Source organism: Bactrocera tryoni, chromosome 5 (genome assembly GCF_016617805.1).
Source record: "Bactrocera tryoni isolate S06 chromosome 5, CSIRO_BtryS06_freeze2, whole genome shotgun sequence".
Taxonomy (NCBI): Eukaryota; Metazoa; Arthropoda; class Insecta; order Diptera; family Tephritidae; genus Bactrocera; species Bactrocera tryoni.
The window spans coordinates 70,561,267-70,575,060 of NC_052503.1; the positions used below are offsets into that span (position 1 = coordinate 70,561,267).

The 13,794-nt window shown below is 35.2% G+C and overlaps 2 protein-coding genes across 4 annotated transcripts; one reads left to right on the top strand and one right to left on the bottom strand.

Annotated features, from left to right (window-relative positions):
• Nucleotides 1-607: 607 nt before the first annotated feature.
• Nucleotides 608-4,623, bottom strand: LOC120778287 (serine/threonine-protein kinase PLK4). The gene is made up of 7 exons (XM_040110074.1): nucleotides 4,439-4,623; nucleotides 4,274-4,369; nucleotides 3,821-4,214; nucleotides 2,658-3,756; nucleotides 2,067-2,598; nucleotides 1,825-2,010; nucleotides 608-1,763 (listed from the first exon to the last, which is right to left on the bottom strand). The coding sequence occupies exons 1-7, from the start codon at nucleotides 4,472-4,474 to the stop codon at nucleotides 1,413-1,415; spliced, it is 2,694 nt and encodes an 897-aa protein (XP_039966008.1). The 5' UTR covers nucleotides 4,475-4,623; the 3' UTR covers nucleotides 608-1,412.
• Nucleotides 4,624-4,864: 241 nt separating this feature from the next.
• Nucleotides 4,865-12,128, top strand: LOC120777498 (cyclin-dependent kinase 12). 3 transcript variants are annotated; one of them, XM_040108846.1, is made up of 9 exons: nucleotides 4,865-5,698; nucleotides 5,946-6,880; nucleotides 6,979-8,060; nucleotides 8,123-8,312; nucleotides 8,381-8,891; nucleotides 8,967-9,860; nucleotides 9,937-10,325; nucleotides 10,819-11,292; nucleotides 11,433-12,128. In XM_040108846.1, the coding sequence occupies exons 2-9, from the start codon at nucleotides 6,366-6,368 to the stop codon at nucleotides 11,533-11,535; spliced, it is 4,158 nt and encodes a 1,385-aa protein (XP_039964780.1). In that variant the 5' UTR covers nucleotides 4,865-5,698; nucleotides 5,946-6,365; the 3' UTR covers nucleotides 11,536-12,128. The 3 variants fall into 3 exon arrangements, with proteins under 3 accessions (XP_039964780.1, XP_039964779.1, XP_039964778.1); XM_040108845.1 differs by having other exon boundaries at nucleotides 4,867-5,698; nucleotides 5,813-6,880; nucleotides 6,976-8,060; XM_040108844.1 differs by having other exon boundaries at nucleotides 4,867-5,698; nucleotides 6,976-8,060.
• The last annotated feature ends 1,666 nt before the right edge of the window (nucleotides 12,129-13,794 follow it).

Sequence of the window (13,794 nt, forward strand, 5' to 3'; positions counted from 1 at the left end):
TTTAATAAATAAAATAAAAAAATAAAAAAATAAAAAAAAATAAATCAAAATAAAAAAAATAAATCAAAATAAAAAATGTATAATAACATTGATTAACATATGTATGTATGTATATAAAAGCATTTTCATTCATTTTTCACAAAATCAAACTTGATACCGACTTTTTTCGTACAGACTATTTTAAATGTACATAAATAAGTTAAACAAAAATACTTATGTATTTGGTTGTATTTGTTTATTACAAAACAGAATAAATAACAAAACAAATGAATAAATAAATAATTAAAACTAAAATATAACAAATAAAATCTACATAAAAAAAATAAAAACAAATAAATAAAAATAATAAAACAAATAAATAAAATATAAATATATAAATACATACATATATAAAATTAAAAATTAAAAAAACTAAACAAAAATTAAAAAAAAATATATAAAAATTAAAAAAAGAATTTATAAAAAAATTAAAAAAATATTATATAAAAATTAAAAAATTTTAATTAAAAAAAGATAAAAAAAAACTTTAAAAAATTCAAAATTAAATAATATACATATGTATATGCAAATATATACAAACACTATAATATGATTGGAGGATAATATTGTTCAAAATATTATTTGAAAAACCAATATATGCAATATCAATTAAAGTAAATAATACAAACCTTTTTCATTTCAAAATTTGTGTAATTTTATTTCATTAGCTTTTAAGACTGCAAGGATTACCAATATAAGTGCATATATTATACTTAAAGCTTGCTAAATTTAATTTAACAGGTAAAATAATATACACATTAAGTGAATATTACATTAAGCAAATATACGAAACTAACAATGAAATATAGTATAGTATGTATTAAGAATTGTAAAATAATTACTTGTAATAAACTTGAACTATGAATAAACGATATAGGCTAGTTTTATATGTATATACTAACATACTACGTTTGCACGTGTGTGTATCTGCTAAGCTAAGCATTGTCTGGGCATATAAAAGCTCAAAAGGCGCACTTGCCTTTAAGCGTACCGTTAAGCTTTATACTTACTTACCAACGATTTTAAAAATAACTCGTCGGTTCGCACGCTTATTTCCTACAAATACCTTGGTGAATAGGCTTGTTTTCTTGTTCGCAGCAAAAACAATTGAGCTTTATTGTATAACGCACACAAAAGCACAAACGTACATTTTATATATTTCGGCTTTAATTCAATGCAGATATACTAAATATACAAATATTTATTGCATTCAAGTATGAACAATACAAATAACGTTTTTATAAAAAATATTTTTCGTTTGTAAAACAATTTACAAATAAAATATTTTTAGAAATAAGAAACCGCTCGTTCGAAAATCCAACTCACAGTTTCGAAAATTCAAAGAGCACGCGTTAAATACATAGCTAAGGGCACTAACGAAAATATTTCATTGCATGTTGTTGTGTTGGACCCACGGTATTTGTAGAGCGTGGTGTAGTCAATACTTGATTTCTTTCGTATGCGGCATAGTGACCGTTGTGCGACTGCTTAGATTGCATAAAATGTCCGTTTGTGCGCAGAAGCGGCGCTTGCTTCAATTGCCGCTCCACCTGTGGCAATTGTGCTAATTTTTCTCTTACCACTATAGGCAGATCGTCTTGTGGGCTAAAGTGGGTGGATGAACCATTTGTTTGTGTAAAAGTAATGCCACCGCCCTGACTTGCGGGTATCACTGAAACATGAGAACCGTCAGGGAATTGCACTTGAATAATGCCATGCGAAAGCTGTAATATCAACAAAAAAAATAAAAGAAAACTAAACTTTTTTAAATTGTTAACTACTTACTTCTGTGGCGATACCAATGCCAGGTATGTTAAGTTTGCGTATCGGTATATTTGGCTGAGCTGCCATTATTTGCTGTTGCTGTAGTTGCTGCTGTAAACCCATTGATTGCTGCGACGAGGAGTTACTGTAATTGCTGTCACTACGAAATCCCGAAGATGTGGTGCCAGTTGAAAAGTTAGTACTTTCCTATAAGTGGAATGAACGTTGTTTAGAAAACACATGAAAAAGTAGAAAATATATACCTGTTGCGAGGTAGGTGTTAAATAAATGATGTTGGTAGTGTCACGCATTGCCGTGCTAATACATTGCCCCTGCACCACATCCACATCACTGGGTCGTCGGCCCACCACAGCTGGAAAGCAGCAGTTACCACTAGTCTGCGCCAGCTGTAGCGCACTGCAGATCGCCAGGCAATGCTTTAAGCATTCCTCTTGATGTTGCAGCAAATTGCGGGCAGTAAGCTCGTCGTGGTTCTTTAACAAACGACCGTGCTTGTCGTAAACACGGACATCAGCATTAGGTGCTTTAATTACTTTTGCGCCATTATAAAAGAAAACCTCGAAATCATCCATGCTTTCCATCAGCTGGCACTTTGCTTGTTTGCTAAAGAATGTAACTTTTGGAGTTTTAGCTTTAACCAAGTTGACAAAACGAGAGGCATAAATATATTTTTTCCAATGTTTGCTAGGTAAATTATTGTAAGAGTAAATGGAATGATTAGCAGCGATACCATCTGCTGGCGCTGGGGGCGATTCTTCGCTAATAGGTAGACCTCTGCATAAATGAATAATTATATTAAAAATTTTATAATTTTTTTTTTATAGTGCACTTACCGTCCTGGATCTGGTTGGTAAATGGTAATACGCATTCCATCTTTTGAAAACCAATATATATCGGTGATACGATCTTCACGTAAACGACTTTTATATTTTATGAATTCCAATGCCACCTCGCCACTCGATAAAATACTCATGATAGCATTTTTGGTTTTATAGCGTGTAGGCAAAAGTCGATTCGTGTTTAATGGTGACACACCCAAACGTTCTGACGTACTTTTTTGTTCTTGCAAAGCCACATTAGTTGGCCTAAGTACTTTGTGTACACCATCCATTTGATTAGACTTATGCGGCAAGTAATCAGTGCCACCAGCGGGAAAGTTATTTTCAACATTTTCCCCACATGGTTTGGGAAGCGGAAAATGGTTTTCAACCACATAGCGTGGTGTTGTTGGTAAACTATTGTATTTAGATGAGCCGTTAGATTGCCACTCAATGTCCATGCTATTACCTTGAGGAGTTGATGCTTGGAATGGACGTTGTTGATTTGATTCCAAATAGTCACTGGCAAAAGAATTGTAGGAATGTGCTGCCTTCAATGGAACAAAGTCAGCTTTATTTTGTTGATGCTCTTGTATACGCTCCAATGTACTACCGCGCATTGGATATTTTTCCATTGAACGTGAACGTTGTAGTGCAGCAATACGTGATGAACTGGAGTTGCTACTGGCAAATGTTATAATGCCGCTGTCACAGCTTGAGCCACTTTGTTGCTGTTGATATTTTTGTCTATGATTTTGCGTGCACTCGTTAATGTCAACGCTTATGCCCGGCGCAGCTGAACCTGCAGCTGTGACACAACCTTGTTCATGACGCAGCATGAATGGATGTTGCAGCACTTGTTCTAAGGTTATTCGTTCATTGGGATCCTTTTTTAATAAACGTTCTATTAAATCTTGTGCATCGTACGAGAGATGTTGTGGTATTTGGAAATCCGACTTTACAACTTTGTTTAGTGTGGACTGTACTGCATCTGTATCAAAGGGTGGGTGTCCGACAAGCAGTGTGTAGAACATACAACCAAGACCCCAAACATCAGCCGGTAAGCCATGGGGAGCTCTAGTTACCACTTCAGGTGAAATGTAATTTGGTGTACCTGAAAAATATCGAAAATAGCATTGATAATATATGTAAATAAAATATCTTTCACTGTTACTTACCGCACATAGTCATGTGTTTTTCATCAGGCCATTTCAACTGAGTTGCTAGTCCGAAATCGGCAATCTTGACATGCATATCTTTGCTTAGTAACAAGTTCGAAAGCGATATATCACGGTGCATTATCTGATGAGAATGTAGATACAACAGGCCCGAAACCACCTGTCGTAGTATGTTCGCCGCTTCATCCTCAGTCATGGCTCGTCCCATCTGTTGTTTCATATAACGATGCAGCTCGCCATTATGTGCCAGCTCTAGCACCAGATATACATAGTTAACATCCTGAAAAAATGTATACAACTCCAGAACAGATGGATGTTTTAGACGCGAATGAATTTCAACTTCTTGTCGTACCCGGTTGGCTAAGCCAGCACGCTGTATTAGCTGTTTGTCAATCTTAATAGAAAATTATGAGTTTTTCAAAAATCATTATTTAAGTGTATTAATATATGTACCATTTTAATTGCCACTATTTGATTTGTACGCGTACAACGCGCCTTATAAACACTAGCGAAGCCTCCTTTGCCAAGTAGATGAAGTACTTCATATTCCTACAATTTAATAATTGGAAAGTTAGCGTCACTTGAAAAATTACTTCTACACTATAATCTAACACACACCTCAATACACTCCCCTAATCCAACGTGTATAGACATTGTTGGGATAAGTTTTTACAATCTTTAATCAACCAACACTTAACTTTTTACTTTACTATTCAAAAATAATTGTTTTTCTTCAATTAATATGTAAATAAATAATAGCGTCACATCTGCCTACTTTCCTTGGCACTTTTTATTTCTTTTAAATTCGAAGTCAACGTCAAAAAACGTTTATGCTAACTAAACAAAGCCGCGCGCTATCAACTGGTATATGACAGCTACATGACAGCTCAGCCGATTTAAAATATTTCAATATCAAAATGTTGCTTCATACTCAATTGAAATTAAAAGAAATTGAAACACTTATATTTTCCGAATTATAAAAATTATTATATTTATCTATTTTCATCGTTCTTTTATTAACGAAGTTGCGAAAATATAAACTTTACTTTTTTACATTGAAGCAACCCTGTGCATTCGCCATTTACGCATTTCGTCGAGAAATTTTCATTTCGCTGTCGTAATCATAATCGCTCTGTGCGCTGCTGGGAAAGAAAAATTCCTTTTAATTCAGCTTCCATAATTTTATTGCCATTTTCATAGAATTTTATGCAAATATGCTCATTTAAAGAACGCACATGAAACAATTAAACCCCAAAGAATATATATAAATTAAATTCATATGAAATTAGAACAAAATTTTAACGCACGCAAAGCGAAATTATTACTTTAACTTTAATGAAATCACATTTAGTGGTCAAGGAAAAACGGGAGTACTGCTCCAGTGAAATAGAAGGCGCCCTGCACACCTTCGTAACTTGTATGGTATGTGATAATACCACGTACTCGTAGAGATATTACAGTGGAGTTCTATACCAATGACCAAGATGTTACAAATGTGTTAATAAATAGTGCCATTTCGGTGAAAGTGTGAGAAATTATTTAATTCGGATCAAAATATTTGTGACAAATAAATGCAAGTTAGTTTTTTTTATATACGACTCAAAGTGAAAAATAATGCAACCTGCTCTAGACTAATGGACAATCGGTAGTGGTCACGTCGAATACGGGCAGGGAGCAGAAAAATTCTTTCAATTTTTTATTTTTTAAAAGTTTGTGCGCCGAATATTTACCAACACATTACTATTAATACTCCTGAAAGTTTTTTGAATACATACGATAAAATTATTTACTGCAAGTTGTTAAAATTATAAAAGTTATGCCGCTGCGTGTATGTCAAAAATCTACCTTCAATCAAAACAAAAACCAGAGTTGTTAAATGTAAGTTGTCATAATAATTATTTAATTTTGTTTTATTAAATATTACTTTTACACTATCTAATATTGAAAATATTTATTGCTAAACTTTTATTCCTCTTTAAATTTTTTCTTCAGATATTAACTTTTAAGTTGTGAAACACATAATAAACATATTGAATAAAATGTTTTTATGCAACACCGCTTTCATTATTTTGACATTTATCAGTGTTGTATGGTTTGACTCTCAACTAACCTCAAAATATTTCAGGGCAAAAAGTGACAAATGATAAATTTTATTTCTGTTGCCGTGTTGTTGTTGCTGTTTGTAATTCATCAGGGCGACATCGTTGACGGCGAAGCTTGCAGAAAATTTCACAAATAGGATACTACTACAAAAATCATTCTTAAATTGCATTTATTAATTTACTGCTTTGGAGTATAAAATCGCTGATAAAATATTTAACATGTGAATTGGAATTATGTTTAAATCAATCAAGGATAAAATTTTAGAACAAAAAAACAGACAGCCTACATTTCCTCTCTGCTTAAAAGCAGTGAAGTAAAAGTAAAAAAACAACAAACTGAAGAAATTAAAATAATACTGTGTTATAGTTGAGAGTACCAATTTCGAATAAATCAGTTCCAGGGACAGCAAGTGTTAGTGATTGTGTTTCTAATCGTCCCGCTAATGGAAAAAGAACGGGGCGGCAGCAGCACGCGCTACGCCACTGTAAGCGATCGTAGCACCGTTGTTGGTGGAAATTCACATTCTCTAATGGCTAGTGAATATGACGGTTTATTAAAAAAACACAAAAAATCTAAAAAGAAGAGTGGCAAACATTCACTTTCTCGTGAAAACTCTCCTACCCGACAATCAAGGCACAGCCGTAGTAGTAGCAACCAGTCTCTACAAAGTCGATCCAGTGCAGATGGCGATGAAGCTTTAGCAATTAACCAATCGACAAAAACAAATGCTTTGAACGCCATCGTTGAGTACTCTGATGTAAGTTCCGAAGATTTCTCTGATCCGGAGGCTGGCGAAATTAATTCGGAACCAAATGAAACCACGAAACAGCAAAGTGTCAATGCAGTGATTCCAAATGTTAGCAAAGATCTTAGACCTTCCACACAACTTCCTCCACCAAATGCACCCAAAACAGATCAACAACTTCAGAACATGAGCAGTGATGATGATACTTTCCGGTATGTTCAAATTTATATACATTTTTGGTATTATTATTAATTATTTTATGAAAACATTCTAAAACGAATTAATTATTGTATTTTTCTTTTACCAGAAGGAAACGTAAAGAGAGCCTTGATAATTTATCCAATCTGTCCCCAAATCGTGTACGCCGCATTATTCTTGGCTCTCCAGTTCGGGGAGCGAAATCAATTAGCACTGCTACAACTGTTTTATTGAAATCCAAAGGTGATAAAATATCCACTTCAGGCGGGTCCCCCAACGATTCGAGCACAGCAATGTTATCTCACCATCGTACACACAATGACCCGGCTACGAAAAAACAAAAAAAGAATAGCATTAACAGTAGCAGCAGGAGCAAACTACTAGATGAAGAAGTTTCCGATTGGGATGCGGCGCTAGCAAGTAGTGATTCCATGGATACCGATGAATTTGAAGCAGAATTAAAGAGACAAAAACGCAAGAAAGCCAAAAAAGACAAAAAGCATAAGCGTAGTAAGAAATCAAAGAAACGAAAAAAGAAACGTGCAAGATCATACTCAAGCATCGAGTCGATTTCTGACAATGACTTGGATGAAGTTATAGCAGCTGAGAGTATACGTCACTACACACCTTCGCCGAAAGCACACCGTTTTCACGTGAAACCTGTTGGCAATAGTGCAATTAAGAGTCCCGATCGTAACATTGCTGGTAGTGGTGTTGGATCATCTTATACTCCAATAAAAGAAGTCAGTCCAATGTCCATAGATACACCACCAATGCGTCCAGGTAGTAGCAATAGCTACTATGCTGAAAAGACGGGTGCTGCTTTAGCAGCTAATGCTGCGGTAAAACCGAGTGGTACATCTACAGTTGCGGCGGCAGCTTCTGGTCTACAAGTCACCGTAACAAATCAACGGCATCGTACACCCCCACGTACCAGTGCGAAAACACGATTTCCCGCCGCAACATCGCCACATACACCACCACTTTACGTGTCCGGTAGTGTTGAACGTGGACATACCGCACGTAGCACACGTTATGCGCTTAGTCCACCAAAGGAAGATCTACTATCTACGCAACATCATCATCAGCATCGCTCATTAAGTAATGCCAGCGGTGGTGGTACTACTAGTCATCATTACAGCGGTAGAAGTAGCAGTGGTGTTGATATGCATAAATATAAAACTATGTCGCCTGGTAAGGATCGTTTGTCTTATTTGCAAAACATAATTACTTCAATTTATTACGCTCTATTATAGATCGCTACCATCATCATCAGCCTACTACGCCGCCTCATAAGCGGAGAAAAGCAATCGATACACGAACGCCTGCGTACGAGTCTCATCATACACGTCACCATAGCTCTAGCGCCCACAGTTTGCGTAAAACACATGATTTTGATCGTTTCGGTAGTAATAACAGGGACAAATATGGTAGACGATATTCCAGGTAACAACGAGTACACCAATAAATTCGTGCTTTAAAAATTTATTACCATTATATATTTCGTTTAATAGGAGCCCTAGTTTGTTAAATATTCGGAGCAGACAATCACCAGCGTATGCGGCAACCTCTTCATCATCATATCGTAGTAGTGGTGTTTCGAGTGGTAGTCACCGTCATAGTGGCAGCAAATACCTACAAACATCACCTTCCCCTGTACGATCAAAGTCGTCAAAACGTGGCGCTGGCGCTGACCGTTATTCACGTTCGCGTTCACCGCGTTCTGTAACTAGACATTATGACTCTCCACCCTCGCCCGTCTCTGCAGCGATGGTGAGTGGACGTACGTCACATCGACGTTACCGTTCATCATCACGCAACCGTCGCCGTGATGCCAAGCGTTCATACACGCGTTCACGCAGTCGAACACGCTCACGTTCACGTACCCGATCGCGTTCACCTTCATCGTCACCCATTTCACGCGACCTGAAGCTCAAACGCATCGAATACAGTAAAAAGATCAGCGACACCAGTCTATTTGCTGAGCTGGTGAAAGACAAGCACAAGCGGCAGAAAGCGATAGACGTGAGTGTTGAACACAATGCATATTGTTGTAAATAGGTATATATGTATATCAAATTATTTTTTATGATTTTATAGGCACTGCTAGAACGTCAAGAGGAGAACAGTAATAGCAACAGTGCGCTCATTATAAATGAGAATAGCTCGTCGGTAGACAGCGGTACTCCCAAGGTTGTCGTACATGCCGACCTCACACCGTCCACCACTGATAGCGCTACAGCGAAACCCGCAACATTAGCACCCAATCCGGCGGCAACGGTGGCATCAACGCCAAATGGTGTGAGTGGTGGCAGCAAAACAGTTGTCGAAATAACTAACATTCCCATGCCGAAGGTGGTAGATGAAAAGCTTATCACCGATCCTAAGACAAATGAGCCACCCACCAAAGTCACTGCAACAAATGCGACAGTTGATGAGACCGATCGCCAGTCCGTAGCACCGCCGCAAATTAAGACTAAACCTAAAAGTCTTACTGCTTTACCAATGCCACCAGGCATAAGTGCCGCTGATTTAGCCATTGCGTCTACACCTTCACCACCCTCCGAGTATAACAGCAAAAGTGTTTCACATGTTCAGAAAGTGAGTAACAATAGCGCCTCGTCCTCCGCCACGCCAGCTGCAAACACTAATGCCAACAAAAGCTTACTCAATTTGCCAATGCCACCTATGGTGCCTGGCGGTGAGGAGCTCAGTGGCGATGAGGACGATGTTATTAATAGTCCAGAAGATTTTGATACGGCAAACACCAGCAATGCGTCGAAAGGCGGTGCGGATGGTGCATCAAACGATGCCGCCACGGGAAATGGTAAAATTTCCAATAGTAAAGGGAACACAAATGCTGCTACAGCAAAACGTAAACGGCCTGTTATATTAAATCGTCGCGATTCACGTAATCAAGTGCGTGATTGGGGCGAACGTTGTGTAGACGTCTTCGAGATGATAGCACAGATCGGCGAGGGCACATATGGACAAGTAATGCTATAAAACTATTATTTGTTTAATAATTTTGTAGTGATTTCTATGATTACTATCTTTTTTACTTAACTAGGTATATAAAGCTCGTGACCACCACACCAACGAAATGGTTGCGCTGAAGAAAGTGCGTTTGGAGCATGAGAAGGAAGGTTTTCCCATTACAGCTGTGCGTGAAATTAAAATTTTACGCCAACTGAATCATCGCAATATTGTCAATCTTCATGAAATAGTCACAGACAAGCAAGATGCTTTAGAATTCCGAAAAGATAAGGGCTCATTCTATTTAGTATTCGAGTATATGGATCATGATTTGATGGGTCTGCTGGAATCTGGCATGGTTGACTTCAATGAAGAGAATAATGCCAGTATTATGAAGCAACTTTTGGATGGGCTCAATTACTGCCATAAGAAGAATTTTCTTCATCGTGACATTAAATGTTCAAACATTTTAATGAATAACAAGTAAGTAACGGACTAGTGGGAGCCAGGGTTGCGAATTTTTTAATTAAGAATTTTGTATTAAAAGTTATGTTTTTATTTTTTCATCCCGATGTTGGGATTCAAAATTTATTTTTCATTTTTAAATCCCAATGTTGAGATTAAAAATTAAATTTTCATTTATTGTTTTCTTTTTTCATTAAAAAATGTCTTTTGAATTTTTAATCCGAAACATATAATTAAATTTAAAAAAAATTAAATTGTTTTAGAATTAAAATTTTCTTTTTTAATCCGTTATGCTATTATTATTTTTCGATTCGGTATGTGGTATAAAATTTATTAAAAATATCGTATTTCGGATTACAAAATAAATAAAATAATGTTATCAATTATTTTTTTAACGCTTTGCAACCCTGGTGATGGCCAAATTTTTTTAATCTCACATATCATTGTTGCTTCATAATCAACAGGAACATTTCATTTATAAAAATATATAAACCTTTCATACATTTTGCAGAGGTCAAGTTAAACTTGCCGATTTCGGTTTGGCACGTTTATACAATGCCGAAGATCGAGAACGTCCATACACTAACAAAGTGATAACACTGTGGTATCGCCCACCGGAACTACTACTCGGCGAAGAGCGTTATGGACCAGCGATTGATGTTTGGTCATGTGGTTGTATATTAGGAGAGTTATTCGTTAAACGACCACTCTTTCAAGCGAATGCCGAAATGCCGCAATTGGACACTATTTCCAAAGTATGTGGTACACCGGTGCCGGCAGTATGGCCAAACGTAATCAAGCTGCCACTCTTCCATACATTTAAACCGAAACGTCAGCACAGGCGACGACTACGCGAAGATTTTGAATTCATGCCAATGCCCGCTTTGGATTTACTCGATCGCATGCTAGAACTGGATCCAGATCGGCGCATCACCGCTGAGGAGGCGCTTAAATCATCATGGCTTGTAAACATCAATCCCGATGAGTAAGTTTTTCATGCTTGCGAAGTGTGGATTGAGTGACATAACAGTTACTACACGAAATAATCCGTTGTATTTATTTAAACTTTTATGCAATAACTAAATATTTATTTTTGCAATATCTCACTTTTTTTACTTTCTGCAGAATGGCTATACCAAGGCTGCCTACGTGGCAAGATTGCCACGAATTGTGGAGCAAAAAACTACGTCGTCAAAAGCGCGAACAGGGTGACGCAGGCACACTGTGAGATTACATCTATTCCATGGTGGCCACGCCGGTCATTGATTCTGAGATGACCCAGCGCTTGGTGGCTGACAAAGTGACAGATAACACACAACAATTGTGTATATAGCAGGTGCAACAACAACAATATTAACAATAATTTCTAAAATCTATTGATGGCGCAGTGTATGCAGGAAACTAATACCAACGACAATATGGAAAACTGTCTCAATTGGATCTAATTTTAAATGTAAGATGGTAAAAGATTTAGCGCAGCTGTTATTGTTGTATCTAACGTGTCGGAAGTAAGAAGTGTTGAAAGCTTAGCAAATACACACAATTTTCTTCATCCTTTATCTATAGTAATTGTAATTGATTCACGACATTTTAGGTTTTTTTTTTTATAATAACCATTATAACTTACTATTTTTATTATTACCATATTATTAGTAATGGCATCAAGTTAAAGCGTAAACTAAATTATAATTAGTTTTAAAGCAACGAAAAGGATAACTTAAATAAAACTAAGAAATCATTAAACTTTGTAAGCCGATTACAAAAAAAAAAGAAGCAAGAGCAAAATAATATAATAAATGAATATCAAGATCTACATACATATATTTAAGTACATGCGATTTGAAAGTCTCTTTTTTTAGCACCTTTTGGGGTGCACTTATTGAAATTATATTAGAGCACAAACGCAGAGAACAAAAGTTCGTTTAAGATGGCAAATTTGTAAACAATGTCCCATATATATGCAACTATTTACTAAGTAAAACAACAACAAAGCATATTACGAAAGGACTGACAGGTAAATTGTTTATGCTGCAACAAATTGATGAATATCTAACAAAAAAACACTGTAAATAATAATGAAGAAATTTCAATATCATACGCGTGATATCGTCTCAAACCTATTTTATATGAGTAACGAGTTAATCCTTTTTGACACTTCACTAACTTCAGGAACTGTAACTATGTTTAATTTTACATTTAAAGCATAATTATGTATGCAATAAGGACTTTCGGAAATCCATTAACTAATTTTATATATGTGTGTTACATATGCATATACAATGAAAACAATGTACGTACATATGTACATTAAAAATTTGTAGAATTAACGTAAACGAGTTGAACGTTGCAACTACATATTACTGTAAATCATGAATAAATAGCAGCAATTTTAAATTTAGTCAATAAAAATTACAAAAAAAACCAAACGTATTAAGAAAGGTTTATTACAATGATAAGTGCATATGTTTCTTAAGAGTTGCGTGAAAGTTCTTTTATATTTTTTCTTTTTTTTAATAATTTATCACACAACATTTCTTAAAAAAATAAAAATGGTTGTTTTGGGAAATGGGCTTAGCAGTAACCAATTTCGGTATATATTAGGTGTTCCTTAGAATTGCTACAAGTAAGGCGTGCATGCCTTTTAAATAAATTCGTACCAACAGTGAAATATATTTTGAATATAATTCAATCATTTTAGTTAGATAATTGGGAAACTACTTGCATTGCCCATTATTATATATACATATATAATATTAACAATTAGAAGCGCGTCATTATTGTGTACATACAAATTCAGTTAATTTATAACGCGTTTACAAAATTTTTGCAAAGTTCTATTTGTTGAGTAAGTAGTATTTGATATAAACTCAGAATATTTATTAATTTCTAATTAAAAAAGCAATCGCCAGCTATTTAGACTTCTCACTTTACTCATTTCAAGAGTGCGTCTTACTCTTAGTCTCATAAAAAATAAATTAGAGAACACAGAAATTGTCTGTCTAGCATTATCTTGTTTCGTAATTAAATAACTATTTTTTATATGACCTAAAATATTAGTATAGTAAGATAATAAATTGATTTCTTTGAAAGCCTCAAATAGTAGGAGGTCCCTTTATGGTTTGGTTTATCAATCTTAAACAACATACACTTATTTTGTATAGGCAATAAAAATTGTAGTTTTTTAGTTTAACATAAAAATCAAGTATTTTTTTAAATTTTTATATGAGATAGCGGTCTAAAACATTGCACAAGTGCGCAACTCATAAAAATATTGTTAAGACCAGCGATGAAGTTGAAATGGAATAGGGAAAATTTAAGCAGTGTAAAGGTTTGAAGCATTCGAAATTTATATTTTTTTATAAATTGGTATAGTACAATAGTATAAACATTCATATATTAGATCAACATCGCATATACATACATATGTATATATATTTACGTATGTATTGAATATAAACTGCAATAGCAATTAAACAATTATAAACTA